The sequence below is a fragment of the Panonychus citri genome, unplaced genomic scaffold (assembly GCF_014898815.1).
Source record: "Panonychus citri isolate SS breed McGregor unplaced genomic scaffold, ASM1489881v1 Contig00092, whole genome shotgun sequence".
NCBI classification, from domain to species: domain Eukaryota; kingdom Metazoa; phylum Arthropoda; class Arachnida; order Trombidiformes; family Tetranychidae; genus Panonychus; species Panonychus citri.
This window is the reverse complement of record NW_026515497.1, coordinates 403,936-430,946: the sequence shown is the minus strand read 5'-3', so window position 1 is coordinate 430,946 and position 27,011 is coordinate 403,936. Positions and strand designations below refer to the sequence as shown.

Sequence of the window (27,011 nt, the reverse complement as noted above, 5' to 3'; positions counted from 1 at the left end):
TGATAAAAAAAGAGAGTTTAATCAAGAGAAATGGACATTAGATAAATAATTAGAATATTAATTTCGTTTCTATCGATGATCTTTAAGTCACAAAAAAAGATCGAAGGAGGAAAATATTAAACTCGAACCTGTAATTGGTACCGAAAGTATGAAAAGTCAATCGAAGGTCAAAAAGTGACATTTGCCTCTTTCATTGAGCTTGACAAACTCAACAATTACTTTTGATTGTGAGTGTGTATGGTTACACTTATTGTGTCTTGATTATGATTATGATTAACTTATTCACTCCCATTCGGTTACAAGGGGAGTGATAAGTCAATAGTCACTTTTTTTATTCTATTTTTTGTTATTCTATTATTTTCTAGCATCGTTTTCTTTCCTGTGGTTTTTTGGATTCACTTTTGAGGCCATTTTATTGTGACATCGACCAACAAACAACAACAAATAACAAGAAACATCAACAACAACACGAACCCACAATCACCACACTCTCCTCTTGGACAATAGTAACAACGTTGTAACAATATAAATGTTCACAATTGTGATTAACAATAAAGAGACCAAACAATAAATCAAGTTGATTCTAAATCTCTTCTTTTCAAATTAACCTTCATTCACGTTTCATCTGAAATTGACATTTTCATTAGAACTCAAATTAGCCTAAGGGAGTTCTTTTCTTCGAGTTTTGGTTTCGTCGTCTTAAACGTTTCAATTGACACTTATGTCGTTTGTAAATAAAGGGTTTTCTTAAGATGTCAAAAGATCACTTTCTTTCTTACAATGTCCGATTTGAATTCGAAGTGACCACAATGGTGAAAATACCTTCTTGTAATTTGAACCTTAAGCTTGGGAATTTGGAGATGATTTGAATTTTCTGGTTCCTTCGTTTTCCTCTGTCATGATTATCAATTGTTATTCTCATTTTTTGAAATAGTACAGATGATGATAATTAGAACTCTGTTGATGTTAATGACGATCATCAACCAACAGTCTCACGCAATAATTTCAGATCAAAAGGAGGAGTAAAAAAAGGTAACTATTGTTCAATTGGATTCGGTTCCAATCTAATGATCATCTAGGATTCAAACAAGAATCATCATCATCATCATTATCCCATTTGTCTGTTTGTTTATCATCAACAAAGTGACAATTTCCTACAGAGATGAAGATAAAGATGATGATGATGATGGAAAGTCCTTAAAGTGATAAAAAGAATAATAAAAAAACTCTTATACTATAAAACTCTATAAAAAGATGATGATGATGATATTTCATCTTCTTCTATAATCAATGATTGTGATAATGATCATGATCATTAAATTGTTATTATGATTAAAGATGAATGCGTTGATTGATTATTTTAAACATCGAAAAGGATAATCAGTTTTTTTTGCTTCGGATTAACAATCTAATCCAATTCATTTTGTGGTCTCGTTATTATTATTATTTTTCTGATCAATTCCTTATTCAATTGTATCAATATTAACGACCAACTAATAGTAAATAATATCAAATTATCAATTATTGTTATCAAATTGTTACTGTTTACTTTCTGGTTATAACAATTGAATTGATAATCAAAAAGGGAAACCTTAATAAGGCTGAAAATAAATTGTGATGACAATTATAATGATGATTATGATGATGATGATTAGTGTTGGGGTTTGACATTGGTGCAAATCGCTTTGAGATTTAAATTGTTACTCTTGTTAATAATCATAATGATAATCATGATGATGATTATAATCAATGAGTGTGTCTGTGTGTGCGACTCGATGTGCCAACGGGTCGAGGATATCAGGTAACTCTATTGTGTAGTAATAGTATCATTTTGTTTTGATGAGGATGAAGATGATTAGGTTTATGATAATGGAAACAATCAAATTGCTGTGACATCAACAAGAAAACACATTAACTTGATTGTTGTTGTTTCTCTTGATGCTAATAGTTGATTGACAATCAACATTTTCCAAACAAAGTCACCAACATTTAGATGATCTCATAGACGATAAGATAAAGATGCAGATGAGGATGAGGATGAGGATGAAAATGAAGATGAAGACGAGGATGAAAAGGTAAATGAAAACCAAGGTTTAGATAAATTCAAATTTCATATCTGGTAAATCAAATCGTAAGTATGTCAAATGATGAGAATGAAGATGATAATCTCTGTGACAAAAAGTCCAGAGAGAGAGAGAAAGAGAGAGAGAGAGAGAATTTTTCTCTTTTTTTAGTAAGACGATGATCATCAAGGAGATTAAAATGATGATGATGATGTTTTTAAGAAAAGAGAAGAAAATAGAAAATAAAAGAAAAAGAAAAAGAATAACAAATTTTTCTCTATGTAACTTGAGCATCTCTAATCATTTTATCCTCATCATCTTCATTTTCATCTTCATCCTCATCCTTTTCAATCTCGTCATTACTGTTGCCATTTTTTTTGTCATGTCTCATACTGATGATGAGATGATGATGATTATCATCATAATACATCGTTAACCAAATGTCTTATATGATTACAATTAACTAGTTTTTTCTCTTCTCCTTCTCAATTGTTTTACGTGAAACAAAAAAAATCAAATGATGATGATGATGATGATAAGAGATGAGAAATTAGAAATGATAATGTTAATGATGATGAAAGAGAGAAGAAGAAAAAAAGAAAACGAAAATGCAAAAAGGCAATTTGATGATTATCACCTTATTCAATCTTCCACCAACATCATCATCTTCATCTTAATCTTCATCCTTAGATATCAGATACTTTTCTATAGGCATTTATTTCTGTATCATCTTCATCCATCTCATCATCATCATCATCATCACCTCCCACTCCACCTTCTATGCAATTGCCTCCTCCTTATTCAATCTCTGATTTCATCTCACTCTCTCACCTTCATTTCTACGCAAGATTATCACATTTACATTCATCAATTGACCCTCGAAGTTTAAATGAAGATCCCATCGACACTTATTGTCGCTCTTTTTGTAATACAAGTTTACCTTTTATTGTTACCATTAAGAGTATATTATATTTACCTTGTATACTTTTCATTTGTCTGTATGTGTGTTTAACTCAATGATAACCAATCATTAAGTTATCATGTAAGGTAACAAGGGTTACCTGTTATCTCAGGTAGACTCATTCACTTACCAACTCACACTCTCTCTCACTTACTCACTCACTTGCTCTCTCAAAGCCAAACCTCAATAATATTCACATTCAATTGAAATACCCTTATGAGTTCACTCAGTATAAGGACCAATCCCTTTTTCCTATTACATGGTGTCAATGAAGGTGAACATGATTATCATTATGATGATGATGATGATGAGGATGAGGATGATCAACATTGATGGTAAAAGATGAAAGCAGATGATTGTTATTCTGGTTAACAATCAATTTAAATCAATTACATTCTAAGTGTTTCTCCCATTTGATTGACAAATATGATGGCGATTCCATCACAACCTTCATTTACCTTTTACCTTGGCATCCATTTAGTTAGTAACCCTTGACCTTGACAACTAATCAATCTTGTCACCAATATTTGTTTCCAATCTTCAATTGAATCGCAAGTTTAAATCCTCACTTTCTATTGGTAAATTGTTACTCGATCACAATAATTAAGATTAACCTGATTTGGTTTTCACACTTGGATTAACTATCATAATATTTGTTTCTTTAATTGTCTCTCAAGGTTAATCAAATTTGATTGTTGAAAATTAAATTCTATCCACCTTCATCTTTCATCATTTCGTCTTCTACTTGAGTATCAATAACATTTCCAATCTCATTTAAAGTGTTAATTGTAACCCAATAGCCGAAAACCCAAAGTTACAATTAGCTGATTAATTAAACCAGTTAATCTTGTTATCATTTGATATTATTCTTAATCTGGTCAGTTATCCATAGAAAAATAATCAAAGAGATGACAGAATATCATTTGACCAAAGAATCGGATTAATCTTCAAGATTAAGAATCAAGAGAAGAAAAAAAAATTTTTTCTCTTACTAATCCAACTATTAATTTCTTTAATTTTCTCATCTTATCCTCATTAATAACGGTACACTGATTGTCAACCTTAATTATGATCAATCATCAAGATTATTAATATCGTTTACTATTTAATCAATTGGAATCTTTTAAATTGTTACCAATCAAATTTAATCCGAATGATAATATTAAACAGACTAACTGATTAACTTAAGACACTTGGTGATTAGTTTCAAGTTCAATGAAAATTAATGTTAACATTTGAATACAAATCTAATTAATGAAAGTGTTTAAAGTTTCCTCATCCAATAAGATTATTGAATTAATATAAATTTCCCATGAATCATAATCATTACTTATTTATGCTAATTGATTGTTGACTAACTCTTTATAGATTATTCATTCAGCTATTAATTGTTAGTTTACAAGGTCTAATTGTTACTCGTTCATTGTTAACCTAAACCATGTTGACTCTTGAAATATTGATCACAATCAATATATTGTTACCTTTTCTTCATTAAATATGTTTTAATGGTTAACAACAATAATCAACTTTATCCACTTTCAGTTGATACATTAGATTATAACGATTAGGTTGTAGTGATTAAGTGATTGTTGTTTGGGAGGATTAAGATGATAAAGAAGAAGAAGATGATGAAGATGAAGATGGAGAAGAAGAGACAAAGAACAAAATGTTACTTCATCGATTCTATGGAAGATGAAAAGTTTTTTTTCTTTTCTTTTCATCAAATTTGCTCTTATAACTTTTTTCTTCTTATTCTGATTCTTATCATCATCATCATTTTCATCTTCTTCTTCTTCATCTTCTTTTTCTTTTTCTTTTTCTTTTTCTTCCTCTTCATTGCTTCATCATCTATCGACCCAAAAGGTAACTCGATACTTTTCATCTTCGTTCCTCTCTTTCTCTCTCTCTCTCTCTCTCCCCACCCTCTTTCTCTTTCTCTCTCTTGCATCTCATTCTCATTCCAATTTCAATTCATTGGTATTAGATTACCTTTCGTACTCAATATAAGCTTTTGCTTGGATGATGAGAAAACACATTTACCTTGATAACCCACTCCCAGGGTCTCTCTTCATCTCTTCATCTCTTCATTCCTCCATCTTCATCTCCATCTCTTCATCTTTTCCTCTTCAAAGCAACTTCCTTTTCTCTCTGGTCACGGAAAAGGCTTTTTGTTAACTTTCTTGTTTTCGCCTTTGTTGTTGCTCATTTACTGTTGATTTGCCTTCTCTCTTTCTCTTTCTCTTTCTTTCTTTCTCTCTTACCTTTATCATCACAATCATCATCATCATCATCGTCTCTCAATCTCTCTAACAAGGTAATCTTTACCACAGAAAAACTGATTTTACAAAATAATATTTTTCTTTTTCTTTTTCATGTCTATTGTTCATCTTCTAATGTAACAAAACATCAACAATGCTTTTTATTACTGATCATCTTGTTCAATCATTATCATCTCTCTCTCTCTCTCTTTCACTCCCTCTTTCTATTATACCCTTATTATCATCATAATCTTGTATCATTAATACAAAAGGTAAAGTAACAATGAGATGAATGAACAACAGACCAAAAATTAACTGTAACTTTCATATGAAAAGTTCATTGATAAAAATCTCACCTTGTCATAGATATTACATCAATTGTATCACAATGATCATTGAGTAGTAAAAATTAAGACACAAATAAAACTAATCATCAACAATAATCTTGTCAAATATCAACTCAATTCAAACCAAATAACAACCAATCATTTGGACAACTAAAAAAGTCATTTGAATTAATTGTTATCAAACATTTGATTATCTAATTAACTGATTACACAACATGTTACATATCAGAATCGATACAATTGTGGCATTTACGCAGTTAAAAAGGAAAAAAATGTTGAGCTAATGGATTAGATGAGCTATGAGTCAATGGATTAGATTGAAAATGACTTAATCTTTGACTCGAATTCTAAAGGATTAAAATGCTCCTTCGAGTCCAAAAGATCCTTTTATCTTTCTATCGTATCTTTGCTATCGTTTTCTTCCTCTTCCTCTTCTTCTTCTTCTTTCGTCTTAAATTTCTTCAAATTCATTGAAATTTCTCTCTCATCTTATCATGATGATAATCAATGTTCTCATCTAATAGAAAGTAAAATCATGTGAGTTTTAAGAGATTGGGATGAGTTAAAGTCTAAAACGGTTGCAATCAACTCGATGTGTTACAAAACGCTTTGGGTAAAAGGTCACAATCATTTGTGTGAAATGTGATCTTCATCATCCTCGTCTCTCCCTCTCTCTCCCTCTCTCTTTCTCTCTCTCTTATCTTTTTCATCTTCTTCTGTCTTTATTCATACTTTCATATCTGTCTATCTCATCTTCATCTTCATCTCTCTCTCTCTCTCTCTCTCTCTCTCTCTCTCTCTCTCTCTCTCTCTCTCTCTCTCTCTCTCTCAGTGTCTCTTCTTTGATTGTGTATTTTTAGGGCTACTTTTGTTTCGCTTATGTCAACAAACTTTTATTCCAGTTGGATGAAGATCAGAAGCTTACGCATCTATTAGTTACATATCCGTTGGTGAGAATACACAAGTCACCTTCTAACCCACCCCACTTTCTCCATCTTCCTCTCCTTCTCTCTCTCATTCTCACTCTCTCCTTTTTGAAAGAGAATATGAAAAAAAAGATGAATGTTTGATATCGCAAAGAATTAAATGTGTTGTTGATTAAGATTAACAACAACAACAACGATAACAGATTAACGAACATGACCAATAAAGAGAAAGAGAGACAAAGTTTTAATCTTAATCTTATCGATACCAACGAGAATATAAACTCAATACTATCATAGAGATAAATCTTGTTACCATTACATGAAACTAACAATTAACGATAATCAAACTGACACAAATTGTAATTGTTAAATTTTTCCAAAGGTGTGGTCAATAAAAGGTCATATCATATGATAAATTATCAGGTGATATCAGTGGGAGTCGATAATCATTGCAATCATATTATTGATATTACACTTGATAATATCCAGTCGAGTTTGTTAAATTATCTGTAATAATATCGCAACCAAGGTAATACAACATTTAGTTACAATTATACACTCGATGAAGAGAAGTTAAGATGATTAAGTGTAAATTGAGAGAAATGAATTAGATTTGTAATTAGTTGAAGTAAATAGAATGCGTGATTTCTGGTAATTGCGAAAATTTTTTTTTTCTATTCTTTTTGTGGTAAAAAAAGAAAAAGAAAAGAGAAGAAGAAGAAAAAAGTTGAGAAAGTAAATATTACAATGGGAAGATGAGAAGATGATAAAAAGATGATAAGACAAATGACCCAAAGAGTAAAATAGTCCATAGATACGATCGATAAAGTTGCAACAATCTAATCACAATTAGCAAGAAAATCGCCATCAAGATCAATATCAACAGAGAAACTAACGATTGCAAGAGAAAATTTTACAAAAAAAAAACTCGAAATTTCGAATGAAAGAAAAAAAAGTTTCGAATTGTCTATATAACAATAGAAATTACTGATATTCATCTTGCTCTTTACTTTTCTCACCTTGGTAACCATTATCATCATCATTGTAAATGAAGATAAAGGTGAGTAATTTGTAGTTGCGTGAGCATCGCCCATGTCACCTTTATGATGTTGCTCATCTTCTGGAAAGAAAACAAGAAAAAAAAAGCAAGATGATGATCAAGGTAAATGATAACAATACAATTCATCATAATCAATTCATTCATTGTACTCAAAATCCTATACAAATGGCTGATATTATCTTCCTCCTCTTCTTTATCATCATGAAGATCATGATGATGATGTAAAAAAAGACCAGATCAATGGATTGGTATTCATATTACTTTGTATTCACCTCTAGATATTACATTTAAATTGGAATCTAATGTTGATAAAATTAAGAGAGAAATTTTTTTTCTTCTTTTCCACCATGATGATAATGATGAACATCATCTCCATTAATGTTATTACAATCTCATTCCTGGATAATGATGATAATGATGATACTATATCAGTGATCAAATTGATCCCTCCCATGAGGCTTGATTATTATTACCTTTTAGTTGATCACCATTGAGTAAATTGAGTGATAAAAGAGAGAGAGAGAGAGGAAGATAGTCAATCCTCTTAAAGGATGAAGATGAATATATGATGATGATGATGATGATGATGAACAGATTTAATAGATAATATTGTATTCGGATGATAAAGTGAGGTGACATTATCTTCAATTGGATTAACCAATAAGGTTACACCTTCTCTTTTTGTTGTGTAACATTTTACTCTTACTATAAATTACTTTTAACATCTTCATCAATTGTTACCCAATTTCCATTGATTATGAAAATTATGTCACAACAATTAAGCCTCACAATCAACCGTATGTTGTCGCTGTCAATTGATAACAATATTCACAAAAAGTGGGAGTTGATTCAGTTTATTATCAATACTTTGGTGGTAATAACAATTTGTCAAATTGTTTATCCTCATCAATTTTACTTTGACTTTAACAATCAAGTGATGCGGTTTTTTTTGTATATTGTCAAGGTTAATTTATATAAACTGCCCTCTTTTTATTGGTCATTATTGTTAACATGATAATCTGGGTCGAGCACTTTGATTATTGATTAAACCAGTTAATCTTTATCCAAATATAATCCTAATCTGTCAAATGGTTGCAATTACAATTTAATCACTCAATCAGATTATGTAAGCATTAGAATAACAAGTTAATTGTTATTTACGAATCACTATTAATTATGATTGTTACAAATCATAATTAAGATGAAAACCTGAAAAAAATGATAACAAGGTTAACACTTTGATAATCGTTGATGATAACTTATTACCAGAAGATAACTACAAATACAAGATGGATGAAGATGAAGATGAAGATGAAATTTGAGAGAATTGTTTACTCTCCATCTTCATCCACTTTCTTTCCTCTTTCTTTTTTTCCAGTAAGAAAAAAAAAGCTCACAATTACATCTTCTCTTCATCCTCATCCTCATCCTCATCTTTTCAAGAGCATGTCTTATTATCACTTAACATCAAAAGGAAGAGCAAAAAATTTACCAATACCAAAGCATTTGTGATAACCAAATGATAAAAATCAATCTAAAGAGGATCCAATTAGCATTGACCAGTCTCCATATTTTGACCAGTTGAAAGGGTCACTTTGAAAATGATGCGGGGACGATGATGAAAAGGAAACACTTGGACAATTTTTTTTTACGATAAATTGTTGATTCCTTTTCAATAGTAAACTAAATTTACACTGCGTTTAATATTGATTCAGTTAAATACACACATACACACTCACTCATTTTCATTGTAATAAAAGCAAAATTAAATCAATCAATTTAATGTATATTTATTTAGGTAAATCATCAATAGTGACCAACATTAACATAAACTTTATCCCTTAATATTATTGAAAAACTTAAACTAACCAACCAATAGTTAATTGCTTACGATAATCACAACAATCAATGACCAATTTAATGGTTTCAATTTTCACTGCTACTGTAAACACTTACAGTCCCAATGAAAATCATCATCAATGTGTATACATTGTTAACATTATCATCTAATACATTGGTGATGTTCAATGTTAGTTCATCTTTTTTTTGTTCATCTCTTTAGCATCCTCATCTTTATCATCATCTTCCAGTAATTATAATTGTTGCTTAAATTGCTTCGTTGGTAACTAAATAACGTTAAAGTATATTTACTTTAATTTCTCATTGATCCATGAAAAGTTAATCTTTCATCTTAATCATTATCCTAATCTCTGAATGATGTTCAACTTTTTGTTTCCCTTTCACTTGCCAAAAGGATTTAGATTCATTGATTACCATTCATTTGATTTGATTTGTTTTGTTATTTTTTGGGTTAACCAATTAAGTTACATTTATTGATTATAATTAATATGATTACTTATTTAATTGGTTTAACAGGAATCATACAAATGTATCTTTATCCTTATCATGGTTAAGTATCTGGGAAAATTAATCTGATGAACTGAAATTTAATGAATTTATTATTATTAATGTTTACTTTCAATTCTGTTGAATTTTCAGTTTTGAATCTATAAGAGATGATGATGATGATGATGATGATTATCATCATCATCTGATGAAGATAAAATTGATTACAACATTTTTTCCCATTCAATTATTATTACAATAGTAACACTTTTTTTTATCATTTGAATTAATGGTTAATCTGTCATGATGATGATGATAATGATGTGGGTGGATGGTTAAAGCAAATGATATATAAACACTTGCCTATGTAACAAGAAAAGCGGAAATGGAAATGATGAATTGTATAACAATTGATGATGAAGATGATGAGGAAATGAGAATAAAAAACGGAAAAGGAAAAGATGATAACTGTTGTATTATTATGAATTGTAACCAGAAAAAAAGAGAGTGATATTTATAATATATATATGAATAAGAATCAGTGTGTGGCAATTTGAGATGATGATGAGTAAAGATGAAGATAAGAGGATGATAAAGATTTCAGATGAAAATGATGAGGCGATGAGCTATTGTATTGAAATAGGTTGATAAGTAATAATATTGAAGATACTTTGGAGTAATGAAAAGAGAGAGAGAGAGAGAGAGAGAGAGAGAGAGAGAGAGAGATGAAGAAAGAGGAAGATAAAAAAAGATGATGATGATAAATGAAAATCAAATGAATGAATGAAAGAAAAGAAAGAGAAATAAATTGTTAACCAATAAGAAACTTCGGCACCGCCCCGATAACAATGTTCATCTCTTGATAAAAGGTAAGTTGATTCACCAATGGGAGGTTAATATGATTCAAAAGAAGGTGGAGTTTCCCTCTCTTTCTCAGGTAATCTTGCTCTTTCTTTTTTTACCCCCCTTCTCATCTTCTCTTTCATCATCATCATCTTCTCTCTCTCTTTCAAAGTAACTTATGAAAATCTGCGCGAGGGAGAAAGACTAACAATATTTATCGTCACTGCGTGAGTGTCTCTCTCTTTGTGGATGTTATTTTTTTTGGCTTTGTTGCAAAAAGAGAAAGAAAAAAGAAAGAGATAGATGATGAAGATGATAATGAGTGAGCAGATTGTCAGAATCTTTTTGCTGCCCTGAAGGCAAAATCTTAATCAAATAGTGAGTCGGTGAGTGAATCTCTTGTTACTTAAAACCACGTTTTCTTTTTTTCCTCATCTTCGCCTCATTTTCAGTAGCCCTTTTTTTTTACTATTCATTTGTGAATCTCTATTGAATTTTCATCAGCATCCTCATCATCAGCTGCTGCTTATACTTCATCATCATCATCACCACAACAACAGCAACATCATCATCTTCATCATCATTAACACTTACAACTAAAATAGTAATTACAATTCATTCAATTTCATCGGTTCATCTTATAAATACATTTAATCTGTTCCTGTGTTAATTTTTCTTGCTACTGACCCTCAATTATTAATTAGTGGTTAATTTATTTCTCTGTGATCTGTATAATTAACTATTGGAACCGTTAATCAATTGGGGAAAATTTTTTTGTTGATTGATTAACTTGATTAGTTTATCAATTACAATTTATTTTTCATGTGTAAAGTGTAATTTCATCAAATTGAACAACCTAATTGGTGAATCAATCAATTGAATATTATTAATTTTGTGTATCATTTTCAACCAATTAAATAATCTAATGTTTAAGACCAATGAGAAATTTAATTGTTCCAATCAATTTAATGGACAATTTAATGTATTATGATTATGGGACACATTTCGGATGCTTTATTGGTTAATCAATTGGTCTCTATGACTGCCAATGGTGGAGTAATTTTATCTAATCAAATTGATCCATTTAATTATAAATCATTTTATCCAAATCTTAATCCAAATTCATTATCAACATTGGAAACAACAAAGAATAGACCTTTCATTTTATCAGGATCATCTACATCTCGTTCATCCTCATCATCTTCATCATCCTCATCTTCATCTTCATCATCTTGTTCAATTTTATCTCCAATTCCTAAAAGTGTATTAAATTCATCATCATCATCAAGTGTTATTTCATCTTCTTCTAAGGATATTTCCTCCTCTTCCACCCCAATGTATCCCTCTTTCACCCCGGAACAAGTTGCCTGTGTCTGTGAGGTACTCCAACAATCCGGAAATATCGAGCGATTAGCCCGTTTCCTCTGGTCACTTCCTCCATGTGAACCCTTACAAAAAAATGAATCCGTTCTTAAGTCCAAAGCAATCGTTGCTTTCCATAGGTAAGAGATGATTTTACCTTTCGCTCATTAAGTTATCATCACCTAAGATAACAAGGGTTACACATAATTTACCTGTAAACTCAGGTAAAGATTGAGACACTTTGATGATATTCATTCCTGAAATACCCTCATGAGTTTGTTTTTTGTATGATGACCGATCCCTTTTTCCTATTACTTGGTGTCATGGTAAAGGTGATGATGAACAAGATGATTGTTACTTTGGTTAACAACCAATTCAAATCAATTACATTCTAAATGTTTGATTGACAAATATGATTACAACTCCATCACAACCTTCATTTACCTTTTACCTTGGCACCCATTTAATAACCTATGACCCTTTCTATTAGCACATTAATAATACCTGGATGAAATTTTTGATTGATAAGATGAGGTTTCACCTTAAAGATATTCATTTATGAATTTGAATCAATCTTTTAGATTGAGTTTTTTTATTTACTACAGCAAATGAAGATGAAGATGAAGATGAAGATGATGAAGATGGTTATACTTGGATGTGGTCACAAGGACGATAATGATTAATTATCTGGACTTATGATTAAGATGGATGCCAAAATAGTACATAATAATTTGATGATTGTTGCGATAAATGTTTGATTGTAATTAGTGATAATAATAATTTTCAAGGATCTCTTTTTTTTTTAATCATAATATTTTTCCTCTGTCATCACCAAGACCCTTAGACACACACACAAGATGAAAAAGAGTGATAATAATGAGGATGAAGATGAAAATCATGATGATCATCATATTACATTTCATTTTTGAGTCTGATTCTTATGTCGATAATAAGTGACAGATCATTTTTTCTTTGCCGATGACAAAGTTTCGTGTTGATATTGCGTTTGATTGAGAGGATGATGATAGGTAAAACAAGAGAGAGAGAGAGAGTAAATTTTAGCCTGGAGGCAATTCTGATAGATGATAACAATTTAAGGATGAAGATGAGGTAGAAACAACAAATAAAGTAAATGGGCCAAGATATTTTTTGACATATTCAATAATTAAGATAGGTTGTTGTTGGTGTTTTCTTGATGATGATGATGATGATGTGACGACAGGCTACTCGTTAATATTAAATATTAGATCGGGAAAGTTAAATTGTTTACATTCATTAAGATGCTTATTAGATTACAAGTTAATATCCTACTAATAGTAATCAACTTTCCAGGTAAATGTAATGATGATTTATTAATGTTGCCGGTTAATTATTAATTCATTTCATTTTCCTAATTGATTGTTATGCTCATGGAATAGCGCTTCATATATATGGTAACTACTAATTTCGAATTTCAATTCTCTCTCTTTCTCAATATTCGATTAAATAAAAATCGGCAAGAAAAAGTTTTTTTTCTCTTTTCTTGTTTTTCTTCAACTAATCGATTGGAGTTCCAATTCATCATTCATAACAATTGAATCACCGCATCTCATTATCAACTGATACAGATAAACGATAAGCAATCAATTGTGTTACCCTTGAAAAATAAAGTAGCTAAACAATCAGTTTTCATTGATAACAATCAACCCAAAAAAAAACTGTTATCATGATTAAATGAATTACAGAAAATACAATAGATTTGACTAATCATGATAACGATAAGAAATGAGCCAAGTGATTCAGGTAAACAATAATGATGAATGAAGATGATGATGATGATGATGATGAATAGGATGAAGAGAAATCTTAATGATGATAGTGAGATAAATTGAAAAGAAACTTAATCATCACCATCAAGTAATCATTCATTTCAATTGATCACATTGTTTCAACTAAAAGGCAGAAAGATACATAATCAATAACAACCATTAGCGTGATCATGTTTACAATTAAACTGATTGTAATATTTGGTTATCATAATCAAAGATAATCGTGAAGATCATGTTGATTGTTGTTGTCTAATGTAAACCAAATAATCAAAAAAAAAATATCACATCAATTTGCGGGAATTATATGAATTTTGTAAGCTAATCAATGGTAATATTAACAAGATTACTGGAAGAGAAAAAATCTCCATCATCTTTGATCCTCATCTTTTCAGGAAATATTGAGAGAGAACCCAAATCCAGATTAACAGTTAACTCTCTCAGTTAGGGATTAAGCTCACCCATGAATCAAATCTTGAAATTGTTAACCATTAACTTTGAAACTGTTCAACTTTTACACCGAAACAAAAACACCAACCCAATGTTTCACATTGAGTTTTATTTTTAGCTCTAAATTTTACATCTCAACATGAATTCTCATCATCATCATCATCATCATTTTACTCATCTTAAGGTTAAGACTCTTCATCATCATTATCATTATCATCTTCATCTTTATTTTCATCTCAACACATTACATTACATTTTAAAAACATAAATACAAGTATTAGTGAGGAAACAGTAACAGTAGATCCGGTGACAAGTTTTTAGGTTTATCCTCATCCTTATTTCTTACTTTTTCATCATCCTCATCATCCACCTCCATCTCATCATCATCATCATCATCATCACACTTAATGAGTCTCACCCAATAGACTTACAATGGGGTAAAATTATTCCTATGGTTTGTAAATGTGTGTAAACAAATCATTTCCTTCCTGTAGATTCAATTGCTTACCAAGTGATTTAAATGATCATCATGATGATGGAGATTAACTTGATCTCTGTTTTGTTTGAAAAGAGAAGCAAAAAATTAATTCTAATCATAAGGATAATTTTAAGAATCTGTTTTCACAATTAACTTTGTTTGCAAACAATCAATCATCAATGATGATAAACATCATCTAATCAATTTAATCCGAAAAGTGGGATAATTAAAATTTTGAAACTTTTTCTAATCCTTTGGAGAGATTAATTGCATTTTCTATTTTCTCTTTTTCATTTTTTTTTTCGCAGAGAAAATTTCAAAGAGTTATATCGAATTTTGGAAAGTCACCATTTTAGTCCATCTTCTCATCCAAAGTTACAGAATCTTTGGTTAAAGGCTCATTATAAGGAAGCGGAAAGAGTTCGAGATAAACCTTTAGGTGCTGTTGGTAAATATCGTATTCGCAGGAAATATCCGCTACCTCGAACCATTTGGGATGGAGAGGAGACATCTTATTGTTTCAAAGAGAAATCGAGAAATATTTTAAGAGAATCGTATAATATTAATCCTTATCCCTCGCCAAGGGATAAGAAGGAGCTTTCAGAAGCGACCGGATTAACGACAACTCAAGTTAGCAATTGGTTTAAGAATAGGAGGCAAAGAGATCGAGCTGCAGGATCAAAGGATGGGTAAGTTTATTTCTCTTGCTACATTCACGATTAATTATTTATCAATCATAATCACGATTATCATGCTAAATTCCGTTGAAATAGTTGATTAGGAAATGGAAAAGTGGAGAATTAGTATTTTATTTGGTTTATGTTTTCTGATTCAATTTTCAACTTGTTTTCCTCGCTTTTCATCATCCTAATCTCTTTTGGCGAGTGAAAATCTAATTGATGAGAGGATCAAGTGGATTATAACAGTTTAACAGTTCAGCTCTGTTTTCACCGAGAAATTTTCAGAGAGAGAGAGAGAGAGAGATATATTAAGATTATCATCACATGGCCTCGATTAGAATTTAAAAGAGGCGGAAAATTTGAAAATTTTCGTTTCTTCTAATTTGTTCATTTCCTTCAACGTTAGGATATTCCAATGCTGGTGGAATGTCAATTAAAAGCCATTTAGAGATTGAAATTTAAGATGGAGAAACAAAATAGGAGAGGATGAAGATGAGAAAAAGAGAGAAAAACTTTTTCGAACAACAAAATTAGGTTAACAAAGTGTTTTATTGTTGTTGATTGTTGATTATATTTTCTTCATTAGTCTTCATCATCATCGGTCTCTCTCTCTCTCTCTTTTCTCACTTTTCCAGTTTTTCTTGCAATCTTATTGCCCTCGGTGTTCATGAACTCCGAGTCTATGATATCATAAACCGAGAGATAAAACAAAAAACGTGCTACTCCCAACCTCCTCCTCTATTGAGAGAGACTAAGATATAATATTTATATGTAATAACAAACCGATTTCTGTGGTTACAGAGACACACACACATATATGAGAGTATATACAGAGTGTATCTGTGATCGAGTGTGTAAATTGTATCTCCACGGTGGGAATGCAAAGGCCCCAAAGGCAATGAAAAATCACTGCAAAGGAAATGCCAGTAAATAGCCAAAGGTTTGCAGACGTTTTCTCCTCTTGAATTGGACAATCAGTATAACGATTTTTGGGAAGAAGAAGCTAATTTTTTTTCTTCCTCTGTAATTTTTGGTTCTTTTTCTCCAAAAAAAAGAAACTAAATTATATTTCCAATTGATTGCAATTAGTATTATGATTGCAATTAATTACAAATTTACTCCACCATCAATAACAAAACCAGGTCTCACTCACTCTCTCTCTCTCTTTCTGCCTCCTCTCTCCCTGATTAACGAGGTTTCTTGTTACACTTTTGAGAAAAACTTTTTTTTCCAACAATTTATTTGTATATTTGTTATGATTTGAATTGCAATTAAAGTTTCATCTGTTTGTTGTCCAATCAACTAGCTAAATAATCAATAATAAACTAAATTAACTAACAACTAAAGTTAATTAGTGGATAGAAAAAGAAAAGTTAATCACTAGAAATTAACGCAATCAAAACCTTGAAAACAATGTTAATCAATTCGAGAAACTTTTTTTTTTTACAAAATTTTGTTCAACAATCAAAGTTCAAGGTTAATTTGATTACGATTACTGTATTGTTAACCTAAGCGGTTCCATAGACATTTAAAACATGAGAGTTAATTATGATTAGATAATGAATATAAGTACAACTTTCAAGTAAATTACATTAACAGCAAATTAATTCAGTTACTAGTTGATTAATGGTTGTTGATGTTGTTGTTGTTGTTTTTTGCTGCTTTTTTTAATATGCAATAGTTGTGTGTTTGTGCATCGTAAATGAATTAATAAATTGCCAGCAATTGCAATCGTTGCCATTTAATTTTTACCAACATTGCAAAAATTGTTTTATTACAATTCTGATGGATTTTGGTTTCTTGTTTTTCTGCACGGTGGGTTTTTCTGTATGTTGTTGATGGTATTAAGTTTCACCTTCAAGTTTGATTGCTGTTTCTGTAGTTTGATTATAATTCTTGCAAATGAGAACACTGAGAATGAAGAAATGATGATGATCTCTCTCTCTCTCTCTCTCTCTCTCTCTCTCTCTCTCTCTCTCTCTCTCTCGTTCTGTTTGTTGATTTGATGAGAAACAAAATTGTAAACGTTTCTTTCTGGTTGATTGTTGTTGGCAAAATAACAATCAACCAACAATCAGCTAAACTGTTTCAACTCGAGGAGAGGATACAACTTGTGATGTCGATATCTGATTAACAATCTTGGTTTCATTTTCATTATTTTTATCATCAATCTCATCATCACCATGATGATAAATATAAATGAACTTCCCATGGTAAATTTTTCCCTCAATCTCTTAATCATAAGAAAAAGGGGCAAAAGTTTATTTTTAATTTCACCATCAAGGATTTTATTGTCACGTTGATGATAAATTGTATTAGCAAAATAGTGACAACTTTTTTGTTTGTCTTTCAATTGATTATAATCATTTGATCATCTTAATTGTTTCCTTGTGAGATTTTCAATTGTCTTTGTGTGTATTTTTTTTGGCTCCAATTTTATCAAACGATTTAGATGATAGTCTTTGATTAAGATGATCCATAGATTTTGATGACAACTCTTTTGTTTAAGTGATGAAATGATGATAATGATAATCTTTTAGTAGGTTAATTTTGAGGGTGTATGTTGATAATGATGATAAGTAGCATATGAACGGTTGGTTACTTCCTATGTTAATAAATCAGTTTATCATCATCATCATCATCATCATTATTATTATTAACATTGTCAAACTGTTTGTGTCAATGTGTGTGTGTGTGTTGCTATCAATTAGGTTGATCTTGATGTTTGGCTTGTTAATATGTCGTTGTTGTTGTTGTTGTTGATTAGGATATGATGTTGATGAAAGATGAAGATGAAGATGAAAAATTATATTGATTGAATTGAGATTGTCCCGCTTGGGATGAGATTTGAATGCAAATTTTGTCTAATGGTGTGATCACCAAACGCAAGGATAAAAATTACATTTTAATCTCTATGGGGACTTTAAAGGTTGCAATAGACAGAGAGGGAGATGATGGAGATAAGGATCAAGATGAGGATCAAGTTGGCCCTCAATTTTGTGGTCTAATTTAAGCCTGAAACTTGAAGATGATGAGGATGAAGATAGAGAGACCTGTAGTTTAGGAAGTGAAAACCATTTTATTCATGAATATCCGGTTACTTGTAACTTCATCCGATCTATTTTTCAATCTTCTCTCTCTCTCTCTAGCATCCATATCTTCATCCTTATCATCTTCATCATCTTATGTTCGTTATTTTCGATATTCGATTGGCAATTTTTCTCTCTCAATATCGATGATTACAATTGCTTCCAATTGAATATCATGCATAATTATCAATTATCTGATTGCTTTCTCATAGATTATCCAATGATTAAGATTCACTATTAATGATTAATGATCATCATTGAATTTAATCAATGGACCATTAGATTTATCCAGTTGACTTTATGTTTAATTAATCAACATTTTCTTCATTCTCTGTGTAATGTGATTATAATTAATTTTAATTCTTCTTGTAAATTGTTGTAACCTTTTCCCAATTTCTCCAAGGTTACATGTCAATGGTTCTGCAAGGTTTATCATCACTAATTACTTGATGATAATTATGATAATATTAACTAAGTTTTTAGATATTCAGTTTTTATGATGAAAAGAAAACAAGAAAATAATTTTCATAACTGAAACTTAAATGATTCGAATAGAGAAAAACAAAAAAAAAGTTTTAAAAAGTTTTTCTTTTCTCTGAATCTTATAATTGTTTCATAAGATTTACTCCATTGTGGTTAACAATTTCATCCATTGATTGTTGATTGGTTAATAGTTTGTAATTTAGTGTTGATTGCAATTGATTGTTGGTAAAATTAAAGTAATCATCAAATCAAACACCAATCATCAAATATTAATGTTGATCAAATTGTTCAAAGGTAAAAAAATACTCACAATGTTTAAGGAGGAGCATCAAGAGATCCTGCCTATCATCATCATCCTCATCATCCTCATCATCCTCATCATCAGCTTATCATCATTTTGATCATCATCATAATCATTTTATAGGATAACAATGTAACTCTATATTTCTAATAACAACAATCAAATGAAGTGATGAACATGATGAAACTCATACGATTTCAAATTCGAACTGATTAGAACTTTTTTTCTTTCTCTTTTTCTTTCGTTACGAGTTTAATTAATCATTATCATTATCGGTGGAAATTAATCAACTCATTTCACTATAATTATCAATGATTAATTTGATTTGTATTGCAATTTGTTTGTTGGGATGAAAAAATTTTTCTCGATAATAATATTAATCATATTTGTTATTTGAAAATCAAATATGAAAATTTTTACTCCTTGTTAACAACAATTAATAAATCATGTCAATCAATCAGTGGCTATCAAATGATTAGTGGTTTGGGTATATGTGTGGTTTGTGTATTCAGTAGTGATGATAACAATCAATTAACTGATTTAACTGAATTAAAAATAAGATAATTTGCCGATAATCACTATTATTATCACAGGTAAACTTTGAATAGAAAACAAAAAGTTAGTATTTTTTTTCCTTCTACAAGCAAACATATAATCAAATGGCTGCAACTCTTATATATACCTTGTAACAAATTGAGGGTTTACCTGTATCATTATCGTTGTTGATTAACTTAAATTAAGGTTAAATTGTTTACTTTGCGTTTTTGTTTTCTTCATTTTCCAATTTTAAATAATTCATAAAAATAGTTAGATAAATATCCAACTTGAGTGGATATTATTATATCAAGTGTAATATCAATAATGTGATTGCAATGATTATCGACTCCCACTGATATCACCTGATAATTTATCATATGATATGACCTTTTATTGACCACACCTTTGGAAAATTTTAACAATTACAATTTGTGTCAGTTTGATTATCGTTAATTGTTAGTTTCATGTAATGGTAACAAGATTTATCTCTATGATAGTATTGAGTTTATATTCTCGTTGGTATCGATAAGATTAAGATTAAAACTTTGTCTCTCTTTCTCTTTATTGGTCATGTTCGTTAATCTGTTATCGTTGTTGTTGTTGTTAATCTTAATCAACAACACATTTAATTCTTTGCGATATCAAACATTCATCTTTTTTTTCATATTCTCTTTCAAAAAGGAGAGAGTGAGAATGAGAGAGAGAAGGAGAGGAAGATGGAGAAAGTGGGGTGGGTTAGAAGGTGACTTGTGTATTCTCACCAACGGATATGTAACTAATAGATGCGTAAGCTTCTGATCTTCATCCAACTGGAATAAAAGTTTGTTGACATAAGCGAAACAAAAGTAGCCCTAAAAATACACAATCAAAGAAGAGACACTGAGAGAGAGAAAGAGATGAAGATGAAGATGAGATGGACAGATATGAAAGTATGAATAAAGACAGAAGAAGATGAAAAAGATAAGAGAGAGAGAAAGAGAGAGAGAGATGAGGATGATGAAGATCACATTTCACACAAATGATTGTGACCTTTTACCCAAAGCGTTTTGTAACACATCGAGTTGATTGCAACCGTTTTAGACTTTAACTCATCCCAATCTCTTAAAACTCACATGATTTTACTTTCTATTAGATGAGAACATTGATTATCATCATGATAAGATGAGAGAGAAATTTCAATGAATTGGAAGAAATTTAAGATGAACGAAGAAGAAGAAGAAGAAGAAGAGGAAGAGGAAGAGGAAGAAAACGATAGCAAAGATACGATAGAAAGATAAAAGGATCTTTTGGACTCAAAGGAGCATTTTAATCCTTTAGAATTCTAGTCAAAGATTAAGTCATTTTCAATCTAATCCATTAGCTCAACATTTTTTTCCTTTTTAACTGAGTAAATGCCACAATTGTATCGATTCTGATATGTAACATGTTGTGTAATCAGTTAATTAGATAATCAAATGTTTGATAACAATTAATTCAAATGATTTTTTAGTTGTCCAAATGATTGGTTGTTATTTGGTTTTGAATTGAGTTGATACTTGACAAGATTGTTGTTGATGATTAGTTTTATTTGTGTCTTAATTTTTACTACTCAATGATCATTGTGATACAATTGATGTAATATCTATGACAAGGTGAGATTTTTATCAATGAACTTTTCATATGAAAGTTACAGTTAATTTTTGGTCTGTTGTTCATTCATCTCATTGTTACTTTACCTTTTGTATTAATGATACAAGATTATGATGATAATAAGGGTATAATAGAAAGAGAGAGAGAGAGAAGAGAGAGAGAGAGAGAGAGAGAGAGAGAGAGAGATGATAATGATTGAACAAGATGATCAGTAATAAAAAGCATTGTTGATGTTTTGTTACATTAGAAGATGAACAATAGACATGAAAAAGAAAAAGAAAAAGGAAAATATTATTTTGTAAAATCAGTTTTTCTGTGGTAAAGATTACCTTGTTAGAGAGATTGAGAGTCGATGATGATGATGATGATTGTGATGATAAAGGTAAGAGAGAAAGAAAGAGAGAAAGAGAAAGAGAGAAGGCAAATCAACAGTAAATGAGCAACAACAAAGGCGAAAACAAGAAAGTTAACAAAAAGCCTTTTCCGTGACCAGAGAGAAAAGGAAGTTGCTTTGAAGAGGAAAAGATGAAGAGATGGAGATGAAGATGAAGATGGAGGAATGAAGAGATGAAGAGATGAAGAGATGAAGAGATGAAGAGAGACCCTGGGAGTGGGTTATCAAGGTAAATGTGTTTTCTCATCATCCAAGCAAAAGCTTATATTGAGTACGAAAGGTAATCTAATACCAATGAATTGAAATTGGAATGAGAATGAGATGCAAGAGAGAGAAAGAGAAAGAGGGTGGGAGGGAGAGAGAAAGAAAGAGAGGAACGAAGATGAAAAGTATCGAGTTACCTTTTGGGTCGATAGATGATGAAGCAATGAAGAGGAAGAAAAAGAAAAAGAAAAAGAAGAAGAAGATGAAAATGATGATGATGATAAGAATCAGAATAAGAAGAAAAAAGTTATAAGAGCAAATTTGATGAAAAGAAAAGAAAAAAAACTTTTCATCTTCCATAGAATCGATGAAGTAACATTTTGTTCTTTGTCTCTTCTTCTCCATCTTCATATTCATCATCTTCTTCTTCTGGATCATCTTAATCCTCCCGAACAACAACCACTTAATCACTACAACCTAATCGTTATAATCTAATGTATCAACTGAAAGTGGATAAAGTTGATTATTGTTGTGAGCCATTAAAACATATTTAATGAAGAAAAGGTAACAATATATTGATTGTGATCAATATTTCAAGAGTCAAAATGGTTTAGGTTAACAATGAACGAGTAACAATTAGACCTTGTAAACTAACAATTAATTGCTGAATGAATAATCTATAAAGAGTTAGTCAACAATCAATTAGCATGAATAAATAATGATTATGATCCATGGGAAATTTGCAGTAATTAATAATAAACTAATTGTTCATTGAATCTTTAGAAATGATAAATCGGGTGGTTCTGGTTCCAAGTCTGGATTGAAAAATTTGAACGACTCATCGCAATCTGGTCATTCGAGCGACGATGAATCTCTTGGTGATAGTCCGCCGATGATTAAAAGTGAAACCCGAACTTCATCCGTATCATTAACTTCAGGTCATAACAACAATAACCTCGGCGGTGGTAATACTTCCCTCCTTTTAGGTGAAACTCGAACCTCTAATGGATCATCAATATCCAGTTTAACGCCAAGTGATATGGTTGAAGCTGCAGCTGCAGCGGCGAGTTATCATCAATCAGTATCTTCAATGTCATCTGGATCAGCTGCAGCGGTTGCAGCCGCAGCAGCAGCAGCAGCGGCCGCTGCTTCATTAGCAGCAAATCAATATCATAATTTACACCATCATCATCATCACCATCCAGGTTTTAAGTTCACAAATCAAACATCCCACCTTGGAAGTGGCGGCGGAAGCAGCAGTAGTGTTGGAAGTAGCATTGGTAGTGGCGGTGAAAACGGTGGTGGCGGTGGACTATCGGGTCTTGAAAGCTCACTGAATCCAAGTGTCTCAACAGCGGGAGCAAATTCTGTTCATGCCTCATCAGTAAGTCATCCTCATCATCTTCACCTGCAATCTCATCATCATCATCACCATCATCCTCATCATCCTCATGCTCATCATCCAAGTTTACTTTCAACCGATTCACTCGCCATGGCTTATAATCCAAATGAAATGACAATTGTGAGGCGATTCAATTTCAATGAGCCGATGTGTTGATCCAATCGCCACCACCACCACCACTATCATCATCATCATCGCCGCCATTGAAATCCCACTTTGATACAATTATCAAACTTTTCTCTCTCTCTCTCTTTTGCTACTTACATGAAAATTACACCGCCACCACCAAGAAAAACCCACCAGGAAACAAGAATCAGCCATCTTCTTCCTCTTTATCATCATCATCATAATTTATTCATCATCAAAGTTCATTAGTTACATGATATATATTTCATCAGAATTGAGGATAAGAACAGCGAAGGAAAAAAGTTCATGATATCGTGTGAATAGCTCAACAATTTCTGGTCTCATTTGCAAATAATTCAAGCAAGATAATTGTTGATTAACTTAATCATCATCAACTTAATTCATCGGATGATTTTTTAGTTTTCACCAAATTGTATTATATTAATTGTGAGCTAAATTGTGATTCTAATTAGATAGATAATCATTTTGATTAAAGCAAAAAAAAAGTTGGTGTTACAATTTGATTAACAACAAGGTAAAGAGAGATGGGAAATTAATCATCTTGATTGTTGCTGGTTGGCAATTAACAGATAACCAGCAATTAATTAATTAATTTATTGTAACCATCATAATATCACAATTGAATATTGATATAATTTGAATTAGTTAATGAAACAATTTAAACTAATACAACAACAATCATACAACAAAAAATAAATTGCAATACAATGATGATTAATAATGATGGTGATGGTTAACTATTCACAATTAACTTTTGATGATTTACTAATTGTAGTATATCAAGAATGAGAAAATCTCTAACTAATTAAAATTATCATTCCTTTAATTGTCGCTTTTACCTGGATTTAATCAATCAGAATCTGATTCTATTAAATAAATGATGATAACAAACAATTAAATCAACAACAAATTTGGATAAATGCAACAACAACAACAACTAAATTAATTAACTAATTATAATTTAAATAAAAACAAATTGTAATATATTATTGATATAATTTCATTTTCACCGAAAACACAAAAAAAAACAAATCATCAACTCATTTGATTGTCAACAATTAACAACATCATCAAGAAAAAAAAGTCATCAATATGATCAGTTGATTAACAGTAAATATATATAAAGAAAGAAACAATTAATTAATCAACAATTAAATCAAATCATTCCTATTAAATATATAAAATGAATTACATTTGAAACCTTTTGATTGTGTTTCATTTGACAAAAATTAATCCCTTAATCCTAATCCCTCTTATAATCCCGTTCGTCTTAATAAACAAACAAACAAACTTATATTTAAATTGTCAATTGAATTAAATTACATTTTAATCACTTGATTTACTTTGATTATCTCTCAATTGATTAACTTTCACTAAATCAGCTTAACAAGATTTCAATTCACCTTTAAATTGTAAATTATTTTGTCTTTTAAATTAGTCAGATCAATGAGATTTGATTACCAACAATTTAAACTTGAAACTAATCACCAAGTGTCTTAAGTTAATCAGTTAGTCTGTTTAATATTATCATTCGGATTAAGGACGAGAACCAAAAAGGCCTCAAAAAATAATTTTTTTCGGAGAAGTTTTTATAAGGTAATAATAGGTGAGGAACACAGTGAAACTATCAGATTTTGTCTTTTGGACGGTGATTGAACTTAGCTCGAAAGTGCATAAATCATTCCTGTGAAGTAGTAATTGCATAATATCGGTACGCAAGCTAAAAATCATTTTTCAAACTGTATTTTATATGAAAAATATAAATATGAACTTGGTTTTTCAATATCGATTGACTAACATCGACTTTTTGACAGGCCACTTTTACGATCTTAAATGTCTCAACAATAAAAAATACAACCAAGCTGAAAATCATTTTTGGTACTCAATTTAGTATGGTCTACTACAATCTGAAGTTCGTTTGTTTAGATCGATTGACTAAAGTGGACTTTTACACAGGTCACATTTACGATCGAAAATATCTCAACAATAAAAGATACAACCAAGCTGAAAATCATTTTTCTAACTAAATTCTATATGATAAATAACAATATGAACTTGGTCTGTTTCGATCGATTGACTAACATCGACTTTTTGACAGGCCATATTTACGATCTGAAATATCTCGACAACTAAGAATACAACCAAGCTGAAAATGATTTTTGGTACTCAATTTACGTTGTTCTTCAATATGTCGTCTTTAAATATTTTCGATCGATTGACTAAAGTGGACTTTTACACAGGCCACATTTACGAAATTAAATTTCTCGTGAATTCAAGATCTAAACAGGCTGAAAACTATTTTTCAAGAACTTTTTTAATGCTGAGCGATTATTTTAAGCTATTTTGCCTGAAATAATTGTCAAACAGAATGTTTTGCAAGCTCATGATGTCTGCAAACTCTAGAACCTTTTTGTGCAATGTATGAAATAGCTTGAAATAATCGCTCAGCATTAAAAATTCTTGAAAATAGTTTTCAGCCTGTTTAGATCTTGAATTCACGAGAAATTTAATTTCGTAAATGTGGCCTGTAAAGTCCACTTAGTCAATCGATCGAAAATATTTAAAGACGACATATTGAAGAACAACGTAAATTGAGTACCAAAATCATTTTCAGCTTGGTTGTATTCTTAGTTGTCGAGATATTTCAGATCGTAAATATGGCCTGTCAAAAGTCGATGTTAGTCAATCGATCGAAACAGACCAAGTTCATATTGTTATCATATAGAATTTAGTTAGAAAATGATTTTCAGCTTGTTGTATCTTTTATTGTTGAGATATTTTCGATCGTAAATGTGGCCTGTAAAGTCCACTTAGTCAATCGATCGAAAATATTTAAAGACGACATATTGAAGAACAACGTAAATTGAGTACCAAAATCATTTTCAGCTTGGTTGTATTCTTAGTTGTCGAGATATTTCAGATCGTAAATATGGCCTGTCAAAAGTCGATGTTAATCAATCGATCGAAACAGACCAAGTTCATATTGTTATTTATCATATAGAATTTAGTTAGAAAATGATTTTCAGCTTGGTTGTATTTTTATTGTTGAGATATTTTCGATCGTAAATGGCCTGTGTAAAGTCCACTTTAGTCAATCGATCTAAACAAACGAACTTCAGATTGTAGTAGACCATACTAAATTGAGTACCAAAAATGATTTTCAGCTTGGTTGTATTTTTTATTGTTGAGATATTTTAGATCGTAAATGTGGCCTGAGTAAAAGTCCACTTTAGTCAATCGATCGAA

General features: G+C 30.7%; 1 protein-coding gene across 1 annotated transcript; it reads left to right on the top strand.

Moving 5' to 3' along the window:
- Positions 1–11,057: 11,057 nt before the first annotated feature.
- Positions 11,058–25,084, top strand: LOC128387552 (protein sine oculis-like). The gene is made up of 3 exons (XM_053346754.1): positions 11,058–12,306; positions 15,208–15,588; positions 23,000–25,084. Exons 1-3 carry the CDS (start codon positions 11,792–11,794, stop codon positions 23,772–23,774), a joined length of 1,671 nt encoding a protein of 556 aa, XP_053202729.1. The 5' UTR covers positions 11,058–11,791; the 3' UTR covers positions 23,775–25,084.
- The last annotated feature ends 1,927 nt before the right edge of the window (positions 25,085–27,011 follow it).